The sequence below is a fragment of the Physella acuta genome, unplaced genomic scaffold (assembly GCF_028476545.2).
Source record: "Physella acuta isolate Inbredline_101_S28 unplaced genomic scaffold, ASM2847654v3 ptg000994l, whole genome shotgun sequence".
Classification (NCBI taxonomy): domain Eukaryota; kingdom Metazoa; phylum Mollusca; class Gastropoda; family Physidae; genus Physella; species Physella acuta.
In genome coordinates, this window is record NW_026732511.1 from 832 (window position 1) to 22,527 (window position 21,696).

The window sequence follows — 21,696 nt, forward strand, 5'->3', positions numbered from 1 at the left end:
CCAACCCATTTTGGCGCCCCCTAAGGTCGGCGCCCGGGGACATGTGGCGCCCCCCCCCCCCCCTCGCTATGCCTCTGCGTTCGAACCCTTGTCAGATGAGGCTTGACTGCTGGGGACAGCAAATCTTCTAGGAGAGACGACTCCAAAATCAAACAACTGTTGCCTTGCAGTTTGTTTTTGGTTGGACAAAGGCTATGGAAGCAAATCCAAAATGAAAAGCATGCTGAAATCAGAGTCAACGGCCTCAATGGCGCATAACAAGTTAACACGTATCCTTAATTGTGTTGGAAGAAATCTCTTCCGGGAATCTCTTCCAATACTAAAAAATTAAGAACGCAGACGAAGAAGAAGAAAAGTCACTAATTTTCATACAACTAAGAAGATGAGATGATAACACCAGAGTTTCTTCCAGGCATCTCTTCAGGGGGGGCGTCCCCCCCCCCCCCGAACGAAATGGAATTTATATAGATAATATATACTTTTGACAGCGTCCCCCCCCCCCCGAAAATTGTTGTCCGCCCCGGAGAAAAAAGTCCGGAAGAAACACTGTATGACGCCAGCCTAGACCGTCCCCCCCCCCCCACCAACTGCGATTTTTCTCTTGTCGAATGTTAATGCGACTGTACTAACTGAGCTTGCTCAATTTTGGCCGATATAAATTATTTACAATTTATTGGAAAATGGGAAGTAAATATTAAAGTTCAGAATTATTATTTTTTAAATGTAGAGGTTCGGCGTCACACTATCTTAACACGCCCCCCCCCCCACTGTGTACACAAATATTCCTAAAAGAGAATGATAATAATAGTTATTTGCAATTGATTACCCTCAATAAGACTAAGTATGTATGATAAACGCTTTTATTTATAGTAGTGCATCATTCTTCAATTTTTCAAATATATTTTTTTTTGTTTTTTTAGTGCATACAAACGGAAAGTTATTCTCAGAATTTTATTATAAACTTTATTTTTACTCTCAACCTCTTCACGATGCCCGCTTCAGTCGTGATATGAGAATAATAAATATAAAAAATAATTCATAAAAAACGTTTTAATAACAAGCTTTTATGTAACAATGCACTAAAAAGTAGAAAATAAATTATAGACTACTATTTAAATAACTATAAAGAAAAGCGTGGGTCACTTTAGTATCTATTGGATACCTTTACTAATGTTAAGGAAGACACCCACGCTTTTCTTTATAGTTATTTAAATAGTAGTCTATAATTTATTTTCTACTTTTTTAGTGCATTGTTACATAAAAGCTTGTTATTAAAACGTTTTTTATGAATTTTTTTTTCAGTACTTTACATGTTTTATTTACAATAGAGTTACATGACTAAAAACCATTGCGCGCCTACTGAACATCACGTTCAGTAGGCGCGCAATGGTTTTTGAACGCAGCCATTACGTGATGGCGCAGCTATTGAAGGTGATGACGCGTGTGGTGTGGTTGGCTAGACATGCCTACTAATTCGGTCCAAATTTTAATTAATTCATAAAAAATTAATTAGGCATCCAATTAAGTCAAATTTAGATTCAGATTGCATTGTCTTTATGTCTTGACCCACGTGCCAACTGTGAATCGTATCGGTCAAGTAGAACTGTCCGAATTTTCACTCCTGCGTTTCCATCTAGACAGACTGTCGACAGACTGTCGACAGAGGAAGTGAGTTAAATAAAAGCTTGTAATAAAAAAAACACTTATATGCTGTAATGTAAGCTGTCTTATAGTTATATTCATAATAATTATTTAAAAAAAAACATGGGTGGCTACAATTTTTGGCAAGAATATTCTTTTGTAAATAATACTATATCTACTTTTATTAGTGTGTACCGGTGTACTTGTATGCTTACACAGTATTATATTATTACACGTACGTAGCATATTTAACCGCATATAAGTCTATCCAGTTCTAGAGATTACTGATTTAAAATAAATTACAATACATACTTTTTTCTTACAGTTTAATATTATTTTGGTTTATATATTAGTGGTGCATTATTATGTTTTAATTTATAAACTTATAATTTTTATTTGTATTTTGTTTTTAAATAAAAGCTTGTTGTAATTTTTTTACTTATCTATTCATTTTTGCATTTATTTGGCATGACTCCAATAATTTCGCACGTATTTATTCTACCAAATGTGTGGTTTATAGCGTGACACTAGAGCAAAGTTAATTATTTAAAAAATCAATTGGTCACTAATTATTATTGCAATATCACCGCATCCTGACCTATGTGTTAAATTTGAAAGAAATCTGTTCGGTAAAGTGTGTGAAACGGGTTGTGCAACAGAGGAGTCAAATAAAAAACTGGGGGGGGGGGGTGTTACACCAGGGTCCGATAATGCACCCCCTCAAGTTTTTCTCTATATATTCTGCTATTTTTTGCCTTGGTGTCACCCCCCTAAATGGTGTCACCCGGTGCGCACCCCCGCCCCCCCCCCCCCCCCCGTCGCTACGCCTCTGTGGTTGGCCCCATGGTGTGTTTAAAAAGTTTGATCAACTATAGGCACATTGTAAATATAGACGCGCTTACATTCTATATATTCTTATAATGTGTTATATATTTTTATGTATACATCGATGTGAGGTGTATTTGTCAAATATTTCTTAAATATCTATATATATAATTCTCTTAATGGAGACGTTAGAAAACAAGGTGTAAGCGCGCCTAGCAGTCCCCTCTCTTATTCTCTAGGCATATCGCAACCACCCTCACCCCGCATGGTCTGGTGAGCTGTGGTTCACGCTAAATGTTTACAATCGTAGAGCAGGGTTTAGTGATGCCTATTAGGGGCAGATAATTTAGTTTGAAACTATTTTAAACTTTCAAGGGATGGGGGGGGGGGGGTGAGGGAAAGGAGGGTTTTAGTGTTTTAAAGCAAATTTTTTCAGTGCCAGCAATGGTACTGTCGAATTCACAAATTGTGAATTACTGAAAAGTAGAAAATAAAACTAAATAGCGGCGTGTAATACGCCGCGGATCGGCTCGTATTTAAATAAACCAAGAAGGATAAACAGAAAGTAGATTTTCTCCAGGTTACCCTAGATTGGACAGACAACTCCACTGACCCACTGTAAAATCTCCATCCAAAGTTTAAATGTACTCGGTACTCAACGATTCTGTTATAAACTAATGGATTTACCCAATACAAGTAGTGTTTGCAGATTACGTGAATTATCCATTCAAGTAACTACATGTCGAACATGTCTCTAATAAAGTATTAAATAAAAATTAACGAGTGTGTATGTGTTTATGTATTTGTGTGTGTGTGTGTGTAGGGGGGGGGGTTCAAGGGGGAGGGGCTATCATGGCGAGATCCATTTCTTTTATATTTTTCTAATCTTACCGAAAACTTACTGTCTAAGGAAACCTTTACAACATAACTTGCGACCTTTTTCTATTTTTAAGTTTTATTTTAAGTCTACAACTTTTATATTTTAAAATAAATTTAACATTAAGGACGTCGTTGATTTTTAAAAAAAAAATGTAACATTAAGGAAGTAGTTGGTTTAAAAAAAATTAACAGTATTTCTGAAAGCTCAATTTTGTTTTTGTCAAACATGGGATTTAAGTAACCAACTTTTGACGTTAATATCTTCTGAAGAATTATCCTTATAATCAGGAAAGTCATTTCAAGAACGACCAACATCTGCTACACTTGCGTCTTTTGAAATGCGTTTATACTATTTAAAAAAAAAACAAACAAACAAATCCTTTAAACACGAACAGTATTAACACACCATAAAAAATATTAACAGTATTTCGTTCAGGCATATTTTGACGGGCGGTGGGGGCAAAAGCAATGTCACCCCCCCTTCTTGAAAGTTTCAAGTACCCCCCTCTCTACCCCCCACTCCCCCCAGAAAACAATGTCTGGAACAAAATTACTGGTTAATACACATAAAAGAAATGTAAGAAAATAACGGTACCCTCTCGCACGTGACGATTAATACAGCAGAGGAAGTAGAGTTCACCTGCTTCTGTATACTCAATTCATATGCTTAGCCGCTTTCAATTTCTCTGAGGTCCTCATTAGAGCTGAGTGAACTCAGGTTCATCCCACAGATTCGAATCCGGGATCCTAACTCGAGCCTTTCGGGCTAGCATTCGCTCACCTTACAAATTGGAACCGCATGATATTCCGGTCTCCGCTCTCTCTCTCTTGTTAAAGAGACAATATCTGTGACATGTCTTGCCAATGAAATAGTTGACAAAAATTCCATGACAGTTTTTTGGCAAGTTTAGTCTATGATATAGTTCTGTCAAACAAGATGGCATTGACAGTTTTTGGCAAGTGTTATATTCTACAAAATTGTTTTTGGCAAGTTTAGTCTGTGATATCGTTCTGTAAAACAAGATGACATTCCGGCAAGAGTATACATTACAAGAATTCACATGACATTTCAGAAACCAGTTGGCATTCGGTGCCAGAGATTCTCAAGATATCGTCCCGACCCCAGCCCACAGATGATGTTTCCGGGTCACAACATGGGTCCTTTTGTCACGGTCAAGGCCGAACACGAGGACGGGGTCTTTCTAAGGTAGGCCATTACATGAGTTTACATGATTTTACAGGAACATTCAGGAACTTACATAATTTTTACAGGAACATTCAGGAACTTACATAATTTTATAGAAAATAGGGCTTGTAAGTCTACGGTCTCGAAAGGCAAGTACGAGAACGAGAAGTTGTGACCTACTTACAAGCCCTATTACTGAAGTTTACAGGATCTAGCAGGAACTAACAGGAACTAAAGTTTTTTTGTACATTTCCTTTCAAGAGTACCAGGTGCTTATTGCTTGTGTTGTAGTAAAACGTTTCAAGACTCTGGGGTTTAGAAGAATTAAGTTTAAGTTCCTTCCGTAGAGATGCCTGAAAGAAACAGTGGTTAGGATCTAGGCCTCTGCCTTTTGTTAGTTAGTACTAAAGATAAAATTATGATAAGGATGTGGTTATACTTAAAATGAATCTACTGGGAAGATTTCAAAGAATATAATTTGTCTAAAACAACCATCATCCTCCTAATTTATCTAAATCAACCACCACCCTCCCCACATTCGCTGTGAGGAGAGCTTCTCTTTAGCTCACGCCCCCCCCCCCCTCCCCCACAGAAAACCACCCCCTGTCCTCCTCAATTGTTGAAATAATAATTATTAGATTACTGAAAAAGTAAAAAAGAAATCAATCAACGCACTTGAATATGAACATCATAATTCAATAAACCTTATGAAATCTTAGATCGTTTGATTAAGCGTGTCATCTTGCTATAAAATACCCTAGCTAATAACATGTCTAGGTCTCAGAGTTGAGAATATAGGAGTGACCTGCCCTTGAAATCAATTCCGCTCGCGCTATTTATTGACACCGCTTCTTCGTCAAAGCCGATGTTTGGACGCCAACCACACCGAGGTCCCAGGTTCGGGTCCTGGTGGTCCTACTACTCGTGGTCTTTGATAGTTGTTTTTTTTACATTTGTCTCATACCCATGAAGTACGTCACACTCCCAAAGGAGAAGGTGACGTGGGTGGGGGAGGGGGGTTGCGGGAAGCTTTTACACGTAACGATGTGTTACAGGGGAGGTGTAGTTCCGGATATAAAATGCGTGTTTTTTACTTTCTCGTATATACGAAGTATAGAGAAAGTCTTGTAATCGTGCAAAAAAAAAATCGAGATTTTTACAAATCTCGACGTTTCACACCTCACTGATACGGAAAAACATAATTTTGCAATCTTGTCCGTATGTCTGTGTGTCTGTGTGTCTGTCTGTCCGTGTGTAAACACGATAACTTGAGTACAGCTAGGTTGATGAAATTTCATATATAAGTATTTAATCAAAATCGTAGATCCGTATCAACTTTTGAGCGATTTCCGATAACCGGAAGTGGTACTTTTCCTACTTTGAATTTTTCAAAAGCCTATAACTTGAGTACTATTTCAGATAGATAAATGAAATTTCACATGTAAGTAAAAGATCTAATTCTCTACCTTCTATTAAATTTTGAGTCATTTCCGTTGACTGGAAGTAGTACTTTACGCTACTTCCGATTTCTCAAAAAACTAATGTAAATTTTAAAAGTAATAATAATATTGCGCACCATTATGCGCTTTTTTATTTGGCGTTCACTTGGTGTGCAAGTAATTTGTCTACGAGATTTTATTCTATTTTTAAAACTTTAAGTATTTAAAATGGATTAAAAATCATGTCTATAGCCCGATATCCCATCCCCTGTTATTTTATATAAGAATATTCGAGAAAGTTTAGGGGAGATCACTCCCGGTTTATTTGTTTTTAAGAAAAGAAAAAATGCCAACACATATGTTAAGGTTTTGTTACGCATATTGCTAAAAGCGTCGTTTTAGTGATTGTAGATAGAAGGCGAGGGAGGGCGGGGTGTGTGACTTAAATCGACGATGTACGACAACTTGGGTGGTGGTGTAAGACTAGTCTAACGTGCCGTGACGTAATTGGACGATGAATTATGAGCAATGTTCCCTCTAAGCTGCGTGGTTTGCATGGTCAGGCAGCAGTTCTTAACATGCCGCGCTCAGTAAATATTTTTTTCTCACAAGCTTTTGGTCGTTAGAATAATCGCTGGTCATGTATTAACTATAGGTGACTTGACTGTTGGTAAAAGCTACAGGTGACTTGACTGTTGGTGAGAGCTACAGGTGACTTGACTGTGGGTGAGGTAAAAGCTACAGGTGACTTGACTGTTGGTGAGGCAAAAGCTACAGGTGACTTGACTGTTGGTGAGGTAAAAACTACAGGTGACTTGACTGTTGATAAAGTAAAAAAAAACAAACAAACAACATCTAAAGTTAAAACAAAGAAAAAAATAATTAAATCAAGGGTTTCACAGGTTTATAATAAAGGAAATCCTGATTAAGTCGATACCCTCCGCCACTTCTCTCTCACCCTCCCCCAACCACCCCACCCCCTTGGCTAACCATCACACGACGTCGACTACATCCGTTTGCAAGAGTATCGATATCGCTGATTTCCTCGTCACCAGTGACGATAACCGTTCAGATCAGTTTTAGTCAAAAGGAAAAGCGCGTATCCATACCAAATAAGTGTGTACAACTAAAAGATTGATATCGATTTCACTCAAAAGTATCGATATTACATGCGTTTCATCGAATTCTGAACATATTTTTACAAATATTCTTCAAACAGTAATAGTGATTTATAAAGAAACTAATCAACACAGTGTAGTGCGAAGATTTTGTTTAGTCCAAGTAGAGTGAGGATGTATGATTGTCTTAATGTAAAGGAGAGTGAGCTAATAATTATGGCATTGAGGTGGGGGTGGGGTGGAGGGGGTGGGGGTGGAGAGGAAGATCGATAAATTGTTCTGAAAATTTCGATGGAAACTTGCCTTGAGGTACCTGGACATTGCCAAAATGTTAACATACGCGTATAGGTGCACGCATACACAGACGCACACTCAAACATATACAAAAAGGCATGCTCATACACATACACACGTGTATGTGCACACATACCCATACACAGACAAACACTCAAAGACACAGACACCCATACATACATACATACATATATATATATATATATATATATATATATATATATATATATATATATATATATATATATATATATATATATATATATATATATATATATATATATTGTAAATATAATCGTACCATGTTAACTGCTACTGTCCAATCTGACCAACCACTAAGCTCACCATTAAAAAAAAAAACCTAATATATCACCCCCTGGTGAGTCAATAACTTGCCTGACCAAACTTTCAAGTAGCTTGCAGACATTATATTCAGCGGAGCGAGAACGAGGGCACTTGACGCAGTGCAAACTGGGAGCTGGTGGAGCAATAACTCTGGTGGAGCAATAACTCTGGTGGAGCAATAACTCTGGTGGAGCAATAACTCTGGTGGAGCAATAACTCTGGTGGAGCAATAACTCTGGTGGAGCAATAACTCTGGTGGAGCAATAACTCTGGTGGAGCAAAAAAAAAAAAAAAATCAAACACTCATAACAGCTTTTATTACTCGATTCAAAATTTGTTTAAAAAAACGTAATTGGTATATGTATATATAATTTCATTTTGGTATATATATATATATATATATATATATATATATATATATATATATATATATATATATATATATATATATATATATATATATATAGGCCTTTATATATATGCATAAATACATTGTATATTTGTATATTTAAATATTTATATATAATCTCTAAAGTATCCCTTATCCATCCCCATTACCACCCTGCTCATACCATCCCCGACTATCACCAACCCACCCCTATACCATCCTCACTCATCTCTCTTGCCTGAGCCTTAAGGGGGTTATCCATTTATGACGTCCACACACGGGGAAGGGGTCCGAAAAAATTAACTTTTGTGGACGCGTATGGACTTTTATAAGGGAAATAAGTAGATTTATGTGGATGGGGGGGGGGGGGTAGGGGCAAAAATCCCAAAAAATTGTGGACGTCATAAATGGATGACCCTAATGGCGTCACTTGGTGGGGGTCACGCCGCCCCAGGCTAGTGTCACCATGTCTTCCAAAGATACAGATCTATTCTAGTATCTGTATCTGGTTATCTGTGCCAGTCAGGTGTTCTGTGTGGAGGCTGGACAATTTTTTTGGGTGTCATTTGTATGATGTCATCTGACGCACTCAACCCACTCCCAACCCCTAAGTTGTAGTGACTTCATCCTTTTGGATGGACGAAGATTTCATTAACTCTACTCCCTCTAGCCATAGAAGGGAGCTAAATGGCGTAGGGAGCTATATGGCGTAGATCTACATATTGATAAACGTCCGCTCACTATTATTTGTGAAGATGTTTATGGTTGTTAGTTAGTCTTGTTTAGATTCGTTAGTTTGGTTTAGGTTAGTTAGTTAGACTTGTTTAGGTTAGTTAGTTTGGTTTAGGTTAGTTAGTTAGACTTGTTTAGGTTAGTTAGTTAGTCTTATTTAGGTTACTTAGTCTTGTTTAGGTTCGTTAGTTAGTCTTGTTTAGGTTCGTTAATTAGTCGTGTTTAGGTTCGTTAGTTAGTCGTGTTTAGGTTCGTTACTTAGTCTTGTTTAGGTTCGTTAGTTAGTCTTGTTTGTGTTTGTTAGTTAGACTTGTTTAGGTTCGTTAGTTAGTTTAAGTTCGTTAGTTAATCTTGTTTAGGTTCGTTAGCCTTGTTTCGATTCGTTAGTCGTGTTGTTTATGTTCGTTTTGTTTAGGTCTGTTAGTCTTGTTCAGGTTCGTTAGTCTTGTTTAGGTTCGTTAGTATGGTCTAAACTTACTAGCTAGACTTGTTAATGGCTTGGTATGTTAGTTAGTCCATAATGAAACGTCGGCTAGTCTATGTTGATACCGCAGATAAAATCAGTTGTTACCTTACTTAGTCTACCCAATTCGACAGATAGTCTACTCTATGCAGATAAATCATTTTAGCCAATTTAGCCTTTGCTGATACATTTCTTCGTCTCTGTTGATACATGACTATGTAAGTCTACGTTGTGACGTCACGAAGTCTATGTTGTGACGTTGTGTCTACGTTGACACCATATCCTCGATTGTCTTGCGCTAGACGAGGCTATAAACTAAAACTCTAGCCCTAACCCTGGCGCGTTAAGACCCACGGTCCTGTCTGTCCCCCTTTGTCCCACGTCCCCCCACACACCGTCCTCCGTCCTAAAACCAACAAACAACCCATCCCCGGGCCAACCCCACAACCGCCTCCACAACCAACCAATCGCAATCTCGCTCGCGCGTCTGTCAACTCTCTAAACCACGCCCACACGCCCCGTCCTGTCTATTGATCCCCATTCCACTGACAACCTCGACACCCAACTCCACCGAATCCACGCTGACATCAAACATCGATCTGGGCGGGGACAAGGGGACAATATTTTTCCCCCGCCCCCTGCTCCCATCACCGTCGTCCCCCTCCACGTCTCCAAACGTCACCCAGGATATTCCCCAGTACTAGCATATGTCCCGTACCCCAGTCCAAACCCACTCAAATAACCAGGCTCTTCGCTCTGACATTACAAGCAAATTAGCACTAATAACAAGGGACTCTGGGATTGTAGGCCATTCCCAACAAGCTGGTTGGACCGTGCTATCTATCTATTCCGCTATACCACGGCTAATCGGCGGCAAACCACACCGCAAGAAAACACGACGGCAAAAATTACTGGAACTGATTATTGCGTTTAATAGACGATCATAACTGTCGCCTAGGACAGGGCTATTCAGGCTGTGCTCTCCTGTTTATTGTTAAATTGCTCCTCATTACTTGGACGTTCGCCCGCAATGTGTGTTAATCTCCAAACTTCAAAACTTTCGGATGCCAACTAAGAATTCCGGATTATCCCTTGGAGTACTGGCCAATTGATATCAATTTTTTTTTCGGACAAAGGATTATCGGATTAACGGATTCACGGTTGGTTGAGATGAAGCAAGCCAAGCGTGGTTAGTAAAGTTTGATCACGTGATCACAAAGTAAAGTAAAAAAACAACAACGAAATCTTCACGTTGTTGTTGCTTCGTTAAATTAAATAACGAATTGTTCTATAACTTCGTAAGTAATCTATAACAGTAATTCGAAAATATTTTTTTATAAGGCTTATCTACGATTATCTACTTTTTGTAAAGCTAATATTTGAAGAGAAATGTTTTCATAATACATAATATACATTCCAAAAAACCATATATTAATTTGTATTTTCTAGCTTAAGAATTTTTTTGATTCAATTAAAGTAAGAAAATCTATTTGTTAAAGATTAATAACAATAGCAATTTCATTAAATGGTATTATTTCAACGTGTAATTATTGCTTTTAATAAATATCAAAAGTTGTCACAGCTAATTTAAATAAACCTCGCGATTAAGTTTTTTTAATTTTACCGTCAGCTGTCGGGAATTTATTGAGCTTAAAAATTTATTTTAATCTAAGGTAAACCATGTCTGAAAAAAGCGGATGAAAACACATCTTCAGAAACATATTCCAAGGATTTGTATGTGCGTGTTCAATTTTAACCACCCGCTGATGAAGACAAATTTCAGAAACATCCCGCCCAACAAAATATATCGTGCCATGTTTTAGATAGGGAATACAAACACCACTTTACAGCTCTATAACCAGTGAACGCGTGGATAGGTGAATTCAGTTTTGTTCACCCTTCGAGCGCGGGTTCGAATCCACCTGGCGCTGGTCATTTCGTGCTGTGCCCGTGTGCTCACCACCGCTTCACTACGGCCATTTCACCTGGTGTTGAGGCTCTCCTAGGGGAAAGAATTGAGGACCAAAAGTACGTCGTGGAGCCGCCATTTGGGCCGTGTGGGAACTCGTACTTCTCCCCGAGGTAAGTGGCTCCTGTGGCTCATGCAGCTGGCTCAGGCGGCTCTTGTGTCATAGTTACATCTGTCATATGTAGGTCTTACATCTGGCATATGTAGGTCTTACATCTTACATCTGTCATATGTAGGTCTTACATCTTACATCTGTCATACGTAGGTCTTACATCTTCCTTACATCTGTCATATGTTGGTCTTACATCTTCCTTATATGTGTCATATGTAGGTCTTACATCTACCTTGCATCTGTCATATGTAGGTCTTACATCTTACATCTGTCATATGTATATCTTACATCTTCCTTACATCTGTCATATGTAGGTCTTACATCTTCCTTACATCTTTCATATGTAGGTTTTACATCTTCCTTACATCTGTCATATGAAGGTCTTACAACTGCTTTACATCTTCCTTACATTTGTCATATGTTCTCTTACTACTGTCATATTTAGCCCTTGCATCTGCCACTAACAGCGCTTACATCTTTCATACATCTGTCACATTTCGCCATTTTATCTGTCACAATTGCCTGTTACATCTGCCGTCTGTATGCCTTACATCTTTCTTAATCTGTCACATATAGCTTTTATATCTGTTACATACAACAACATACAACTCTGGCGAATATCATACGTTAATTATTTCCGAAAAAAATGATCCAGTTTTTTTATTTCACGTTAGAATTTTTTGAACTTTTTCAAAGACTCAACAAAAATACCATAAGGTTTTCCGATTTCTTTACAACTGTATTTTCTTAGAACTGCCGAATTCCATTCTAAAACTCAGATCATGCATACACATTTCAAACGTACGTCCTGAACTGAATTAAAAAACATGCAGAAACCTCCCGAATTAGCTATTAAAAGTGTATTGTCATACCGCTTTTGTATTCGTTTTAAAATGGGATGATAGATAATAAACTGGCTTAAGCTTCATACACAATCGCATTAAAAATTGATGGAAAAGTTTAAGAACACAGCCAATAAATGTTTCCAACTTGAAAAATCTCAAAACGGCTTAAGAAAAAAGTAACGCTACTATTACTACTTCTTCTTCTTCTACTACTACTACTACCGCAACTACTAATACTAGTAGTAAAACTATTACAACAACAACAACAACTACTACTACAGCAACAACAACAACAACAACAACAACTACTACTACTACTACTACTATTACTACTACTACTACTACTACTACTACTACTACAACCACAAGGGCTGAGCTTAAAGTTAGGTGTAACGGGTCGTTGCTTCGGTTGGTTGAAAGTTGGTTGGTGTTTTAATTGCGACCCACACCATGCGATTTCCATTTAAGGTTCAGTATGTCAAACATTTTTTCTCCAGTGTGACAAATACTTGAAAACTTAACCAAATAGTTCTTTTACAATAATAGCCTAAACTTCAAGATGCAGGTTATTTGTTTTTAATTATTTCTTCAAATGATGTTCCCTTGACTTCAGTATTATCCGTGCATAATTAATTATATTTCAAGACAGTTGCAGCTTATTAGTTTTTAAATGCGGTGTAAGTCTGTGTTTGATAAATCATTGTTATACCATACAAGCCGTTAGTTAAAAACCGTTTCTGTTACATTGAACTTCTAGAAATCACCGCATACGCGGCTAAACACAAGTATGTTAATTCCTACATACAATACCTTTCCAACACACTCGCCTCCACAACACACCGGATTTACATCTACACACACATTTCAACAACCACATACATTTCAACAACTACACACACATTTCAAAGGCACCCCACTTGAAATCCGACCTCCAATAAAACTCAGACAAAAGGGGTTTTGTTCCTGTGGATGTAGAATTATACACAAACAGGTCTTTGTTCTGGTTTTTTTTTTGTTTCGCCGGGTGCCCCGTCACTAACCTGACCGTAGACGGGTTGACTTGCTAGTAAAGTGTGTTTACATACGGCTGGTGTGTATGCTGGTATGAGACCGATACAAAGTGCACTGTTATGATTGGAGTGGTTTACTTTATACGATTGTTGTGTGACGTAGCGTGTATATAATAGAATAAGATCTATCAACACGGGTGATTTAGGGGTATTTTTAAAAGTTCAGAGATAAAAAAATATACTTCTGTTTGTAGAGTACGGAGGGGAAGGGGATAGGTACGATTAAGGGTAGAAGTAAGGCACTGATTTTGGAGAACTTGTGGAAACAGAGAAATAGTTAGCATGGGAGGGACCATTAATAGTTGTGAAAATAGACTTATCGTGATGTGAAAATAGACTAATCGTGATGTGGAAGGATCCGAGTAGTCTCTATGGAACATGGAAGTAGATTTATCCGGATTGAACAGAGCGAAAAAAAAAAAACCATCGTGTTAAAAAAAAAAGCGCATGCCATTTTTTAAAATTGCCGTTAGATTTTCTAAGTTTGGTTGTATGTATGTATGTCTGTGTGCGTGTGTATGTGTGCTGTGTGCAGTTATGTGTACATGTTTGGGAAGGGGTAGAAGGGGTTGGGACTGAATGTTTGTGTTTGTGTGTGAATACTTGCGCGTGCCTGTGTGTGTGAATACGTGTGTATGTGATTATGTGTTTGTGTGTGCGTGTGTACGTGATTATTTTTGTATACGTGTGTTTTGACTATAAATAATCAATTAAGGTCGCATCGATGCCGACTTCGATCTGTAAAATCGAAATCCACCATACCTCCCCGCACCCAAGAAACACTCAATCAATTGGACAGAGTGACCCGACCCTTCAAGGAATCGAATCACCGCTAATTAGTTCATTCATCGACCATTTCCTACACATTTTTAGTGGGATAACTTTTACTTAATGACTACCCATTTCATCTTTTTTTTAAATTCATAACAATTATAATTTTAAAAAATAAAACTACTACTATTTTTAGTTTAGAATAATTACCTTGAAACTGATGCTTAAAAAGTCAATACATATGTTCAAGATATTTATTTCCTTTTGTGGTAGGACTTTAAGATAAAAATATTTCTTGTAGGAACTCTATGAATCATTGTACCTTTCTTCATGATAAGGGTGTATTCTATGGTTGAATATTTATTTTTGGATTTACAACGCAGTTATCACATTGTACTGGAGTTATTAAATAGCCTGTATGAATAGATAATATTTCACTAAAATCTGAAACAGTTATATATAGACCTAGACCTTATTTAGCGCGTCGTTCTTGGGTTATGCTGTTGTATCATTCATACAAACATCTTGAGACTAAAGCAATTTGTATCATTTGTATGAACATATTGAGACTAAAGCAATTTGTATCATTTGTATGAACATCTTGAGAACATCTTGTTTCATTCCAAGGCCGATGTGATGACAAAATGAACTGTATCGTTCGTAGATAGTACTAATGGCCTTGGTTAGAATATACAAATTGTAGCATCGGCATCTTCAATATATAATAAAGCACCATTCGGTACCTATCCGATTGCCTTCCGATAGCATTGGATATTTCAATTCGAATACCTCGCCTTAGGAAACAGTGTATAGATAGTCTAACGTAGTATACAATAATACGGCACTGTTCACAGGACCATAACATTATTATAAGGATTCATAAACAGACCGTAAAAATATAACATTACATAAACCGACGCATGACTAAAAATTGGATTATTCATACACCGACCGTATAACTATAACTTATAACCTTGAATGATTCATGAATGATTGATATACAATGTTATAACTATAACATTGAATGATTCATCAACTGACCCTACAACTATAACATTAAAGAAACCGACCGTATGACTATAACGTTGAAGAATTCGACGGTACACCTATAACATTGAACGATTCATAAACCGACCGTACACCTATAACATTGAACGATTCACAAACCGACCGTACACCTATAACATTGAACGATTCATAAACCGACCGTACACCTATAACATTGAACGATTCACAAACCGACCGTACACCTATAACATTGAACGATTCACAAACCGACCGTACACCTATAACATTGAACGATTCCTATCACCCTATCCACCCTAACCTAATGTCGCCAAGAAACTTGTACCAATGAAAACATTGTCTCCAACTTTGTACAAACTCAGTCTCCCCCCCCCCCCCCCCCCAAAACTCTCCCTTAAGACTTAACACATAGATCTTCGTCTTTTGTTCTGTCTAGCGCGGAGATTCTTGAAGACTGTATCTCTAGGTCCCTGTCGCCCACCCTACAATAGGTCTGTTGCTAGCGTCATAAATTCACATCTAGGAGTAGGACGCTGGTCGCACTATAGGTTCTTCTGCTAACTACAGCCATTCGTATCTAAGTGATGGTCAGCGATGCTACAATAGGTTTACTACTTTGCTACTAGCTTAAGGGGTTTGCATGTGTCTCCGATGTAACAATAGGTTTGTTACAAGCATAAAAATGCGTTAACGGTTGTTCCTATAGTAAGAATTCTCAGTTCATTTCAATGAAAGTAGTTTTGCTTTGTTTCGAATTGTGTGTGTGAGGGGGGGGGGGAGGTTGGTGGGAAAAGAATGTGACTACAGTTAGTTGTCCGACCCCCCCCCCCCCCCCCCCAGTCAATAGCTGCCAACTTTCGCCAGACAACGGCGGGTCAATGACCCGTGACCCGCGGGTGGACATGGGTCAGCGGCGTTGTTGTCGAACAGCCACCACCGTATCTAGCTAGGGACCCATTTCCCATTCGACTTGCTCCCGTCTGTGTCAATATTTGGCACCCGGTGTTGTTACTGTGTCTGTCACAGAAATATGTCTGTCTGTCATACAACTACGTCTGTCCGTCGTGGATGATGTTGCCCCCCCCCCCCTCGTCCTCCCTCCCCCACACTTCCATGCATGACACTGATTTTATTTACATGGTATCTCGCCAGTAGTTTTTATTCCGACACAACAAATATCACACTCTACATGGCATGACACTACTTTGTTTAATTTCATTAACAGATGTTCGCTTACATTTCATTTTAAAGTTACGAGACGACAACGTTAAGATATTAGTTTTAAAATAATTGAATTCTTTTTATTTATTTAATTGAGTTCCAATCTTGTGAAGATTCTATTAAATGACGTAAATTTTCAAGTTCGCTACATAAGTTTAATGACAGTGTTTGGTTTAAACGATCGAATTCTTCACACCCGAACACCCTAGATTAGATAAAGAAAATTGAATTCCTGACGCTATGACACTCTAGGTTTATGATTGGCTTTCTTATACTCTGACACTCTGTGAATCTGCCCTATGCCCCGACACTCCGGTACGGCTAATCCAAGTTGAGAAAAATGGCTACACATATTTCTGAATGCGCACTGAGAAAGGTTATTTTAAAAAAACGCGTTGAAATATGTTAATAGAGTGGTTTTCTTTTATCCCAGGTACTCCCTACGGAGACGCGACACTAGGATTTGGTCTCGGGTTTATGGTTTGGTTTTTAGGTTTTCTATTGTTGTTAGGGTTAAAGATTACGGTAAGATTTGGGTAAAGTCCTGTTCTATCATTTAAGTTTGAAGTGTGAAATAGCTATGCAAATCTGTGTCTCAAGTTTAACAAGGAAATGTTCATAAAATTGACAAAATTATTACTAACCACACAGATAAACCTAAATAAATCAGTGTTAATCTAACATAAGGCTATTCGCCCGGCGATATCAATTACGTAATTCTACTTAAACTTATTTATTATTTAGTATCATTTAACCATTTGTTTTATTTAACTTACTAAAAACATCTTTCAATTTATTTTCGTGCATTTTTTGGTTAAATATCAATTTACATAAAATTATTATAATATTAACTATTAAATAAAAAAAAATCTGTTGAAGAGAATACATTGTTTAGTTCGCAACTTTATTTATGATTTAATCGGGAAAAAAAACCTTTCAACAATTTCGACTTCAGAAGGTTGAATCGTCTTGTATGGAAACCAAAGAATCGCAAATCTTTAACAACTTAAAAATTCAACAATTTCTATTGAGACTTTAAGAGAGAAAATACTCAAGTGTTGTAAGCGGATTAATTAAATGAGGATTCTGTGAATAATTAAAGTGATACGTGTAATTAGGATTGGGGTGTTAGACGAGTAAGACTAATTTGATTTTAAATAAACCGCGTCATAATTTGAAGATAATGACGCCATTTTGGGATTCTTGACTCGGTTGAATGGGGAGCAGACGAGACGCATTGACTCAACTGTTGACGAGTACCCTAATCACTGACACGAATAATTTATTTTAATTAGCGCCGGCTTGGTAAACAAAAAGTCAGCTAGCTTGATAGAAGAATTGGTTGAAGTTTGACCATGCGACAAGAACTCCTCAATTTTTTTCGCATTTTTTTTTGTTAGAATATTTACAGTTTTCAGTAGCAAACGATAATACAAATCCGTAGGGTGTAATTTACAGTTTTTATTAGCAGACAATGATACAATTCCGTAGAGTATTTACAGTTTATATTAGCAGACGATGATACAATTCCGAGGAGTATTTACAATTATTATTAGCAGTTAATAATACAAAATCGTGGATTATTTACAGATTTTTATTAGCAGTCAATAATACAAATCCGTGAATTATTTACAGATTTTAGTCGCAGGCGATGAAATAATTCCGTTATCAAGTACCAGGTGGCAACTATTTGAAATCAATACCTCGACGTGAGTTGTATTGATGATTGTAAAGGTGTGTTAGTGTTGGGTTAGGTTATGTTTTAGGGTTATTAGGCTTACGAATTAGGATTAGATTACAAAGTTACGACTAGTGTTTGTTAAAGAGTTTCTTTTATTTTTAAATTTTTTAGACATAGTTAGGTTTTATTTAAGATAGGAATTGCTGTACGCGCAAGTTGAAATAAGGGTTATTGAATTATTAAATTATCAATAAAACTATAATTGAAACATACACGTATAGTATTTCTAAAAGTTGTATAAAAGCTAAAAAACTATTAGGTTAATGTGTTTAACATAATTTCAAGTTTTTAAAATACTCTTTTACACCCTTCAGAAAATTTTAATGAACACTACTTTAAATATATTCAGGTATTATTTTTCCCTCGTAATTTTTTAATTTTTTTATTAGAAAGTTTAGTTTTTTAAAAATAATTTTAGACTTTAAACGTTAATTAATACATTTTTTTGGACCTTAAACCGTGATTTTAAAATACAAATACCAGGTCACAATTTTAGATTTATTTTTAAAAATATTTTTTTTAGATTTACAATAAATTAGATTTTAATATGACTTATACACTTTAATATTTTTATATGAATATAATACTGTTTTAACAATTCCAGACCTTTGCTTGACATAATTACACTTTTTTAAAAACACATTTTTATACTATCACCTTTTGAGTAGTATCACTAGTGTAAGTTAGGAGATGAAAGCTAAAAATCTAAATTACACTACATTCAATTTTCTGCGATTAGACCTCTTGAAATGACCGGTGAAAACGTTTGGGTGTATACGCTGAATACCACTTATACGGAAGGAAATCAATTAACATTGTTAATTAGTTTCTTCAGTATCAAAGATTTTTGCGGAACTTTGAACTCTTTTGAAATAGAAAATACATTTCACGACTTTAGGATTCGAAAGCAAATCTTCGCCAGCAATGTTAAAAACTAATTAATGTAGAGAAAGTATGCGATGGCCTGTAAGTGCTGATATCAATTAATTTGTTTTTATACTTATTATAATTGTTATGGGTTATTAAAATAATTTTTTTTTTGACTTCAGCTGTCTTTTCTGATTTTTAAATTCTTGAAAAAAAAAACCATTTAAAAAGTAATGATAGTCCTGCGCCTGTTGAGTGTCATATTTTACGAGTAGCTATTTTAATACTTTACGCAATGAGCAGTGATAGATTCCTATAGCTGAAGATTAATCGTTTAAATGTTAATCCTTTAATACAGGAGATAATCAGGTTCTAGACCAATGTTGGTCGGACAGTGCCGTATCATTCAGAGTCGATTCCCATCTGTGTCTCGTTAAATCAGTGACCCACCCCAGCGCGAACTGTCCACACCCCCCCCCTCTTATTTATCTACAGTTTTCCCGTTGCTATAGAAATCTTTTATTTTGGTGTTACACACTTGATGTAGAAAACATTTAAATAAGTCCGTCAAGCAAATTAGCAGTCTATTTTCTTAAATTTGACTGTGTCCAATTCTTAATATATCAGCTCAGAACGAGCTTCTTTATTTTTTTTTCTCAACTCGTTTGGCGCCCACAAGGATGGGCGCCGGGGCGGCCGCACCACCCACCCTCCACTAACTACGCCCCCATGTTAAAGAAAATGTTATGATTATGGTTTTGGTCAAAATTTTGTTCAGGGATAGAATTAGCACCAGAACTGGAATAGAGAAGCGAATCTCGAAACACCAGAGCATTGAATTCGTCCTACCGCTCCGTTAAATAACAACTAATGAATTAATTATGTTGATTAGCCGAGACGATCAGTTACATCACCCCGCTCCTCGCCGAGTCTTCATGCCTTTTATGTGTCACGTGACTCCCGTATACAGCGTGCTAATCTCAAGCACGGCACTCACATTGAATCAGAAAATATCCGCGAACAGTAGACGCCAACAAGCGATGGTTGAAGACGTTAGACGTCAACTGGGTGGGTGAAATCTTGACGTCTTTATTGATTGGAGTGTAAGCGTCATTAGCTTCGGTCAATTAGACTCTCGACGGCCTGACTCTTAAGTCTTTTAGTGACTCTTATGTTTTGTAGTGGTGACTCTTCAGCGCCGATCGTCGCTAAAATCCTATTCGTATGTAAAGAAAGTATGTATATGAAGGGAGTATTATATTATATGGATGTTTATATATAACCAATATTATTATAAGAATAAGAGTACTGTTACTAGTTACAAGTTGTGTACAAAATATTACGACCTTTTTCTGTATGACTCCGTTTTCGTGTGAGTACTTCAGGCCTGCTATAGTGGAATCATGTACTAGGCTACATATTACACCGCGCTCTAGTAAGACGCTTAGAACTACCAACTACCGAAGGGCCGTGAACAGCTCTATCTTATGCTACTAGCTACATCTGCTACTATTAAGGCTACCCTTGGGTCATGACAGCTCCTTCTAATGCTACTGGCTACAGCTGATACCATTAAGACTACATACCTGCCACTAATACATCTTCCTCTACTCTAGCCTGTATCATAAAAACATCCTCTTCTATCAAATACAAATTTTAGTTAGAGCTGGGGCATAAGGCACCACACACAGGGCACCACTCACAGGGCACTCGCACTATCACAGGGCACCGAGCGCTATCAAAGGGCACAGGGCACCGCGCACAAGGCACAGGGCACAACACACCATATAACACATATAACAGCCGTCAAACCCCTATAACACATATAACAGCCGTCACAATAACAGCCATTTACCCAGCATTACTAGTCATGTATGACGCTGATTGTCATAATTTGTTCTATTTTTGTTTTGTCCCAGAAAAGATTCTAACCCTGACTATAACATGAAAAAAAACACGTCACAAATCGTTAAAAAAAACTGCCGGAAAAGTTTTAAGAGAAATAATTACATAATTTAAATTTCGATTCTTGAAATTATTTTTACACGCGAAAAAAATGTAAATGCCATTTTTGAAGTTGATTGAGCTTATGCAATCAAGAGGTCTGAATTAATTAATGTCGCATCGCGTGATTGGTCTTTAAATCTATCTCAAGTTGAAGCTTTATACAAGTGAACTGCGGTCAGTATTTAATTAGCGATTCTGCGATTTGTGTATGCTATTTTATTATTTTATGTTATGAAATAAAAAAAAAAACAACAAAAAAACCTTTTCAATAACTACAGCTGTTAGTTAAAACACGTTCAAGTTTACTGAAAACTCAAAAATATATCGGCTAGAAACATAAAGTATTGGACTGAGAATTGTATCGATACATTGTTAAGTGATCAGTTCTAAATATTTAAAAAAAAAATGGGATCAAATTTTAAGGAAAAATTTGGATATCCATTTACTGGGTCTAGAATTAAAAGCAAATTTTTATTCGATACTGTTTTTATTTTTAAAAAAATATAACCTTGATGCAATTAAGGTTGTTATTAAATTCTGTTTTATTTTTTAAAATTTAGTAATGTAGGCAACTACAAAAATAAGCATGAATACATAAAAAATCCAAGTGGCGCAATTTAGTAACAAGTTTTTAAGTTCAAAATTGACAAAAAAACTAACAAAAAAAAAAGTAAAGTTTTTGTGTTACTGCTAGAGATTCTTAAATCGCATACAAAGTTTTCTTCATCAAATCGAAATTATTATGCCAATTATTTTA

The 21,696-nt window shown here is 36.8% G+C and overlaps 1 protein-coding gene across 3 annotated transcripts in view; it reads left to right on the forward strand.

Annotated features, from left to right (window-relative positions):
• Positions 1-4,487: 4,487 nt before the first annotated feature.
• Positions 4,488-21,696, forward strand: part of LOC131954388 (homeobox protein Dlx1a) — a 47,493-nt gene continuing 30,284 nt past the window's right edge. Inside the window, exons 1-2 of one of the 3 annotated variants that reach the window (XM_059318019.1) lie at positions 10,034-10,608; positions 10,984-11,392. Coding sequence is in view for 1 of the 3 variants with exons in the window: in XM_059318018.1 (XP_059174001.1) it covers positions 4,500-4,552 (53 nt within the window). In the remaining 2 variants the exon portion in view is untranslated. Of the gene's footprint in view, positions 4,553-10,033; positions 10,609-10,983; positions 11,393-21,696 lie in introns of those variants that run through there. The other 2 variants (XM_059318020.1, XM_059318018.1) reach the window with 2 other exon arrangements.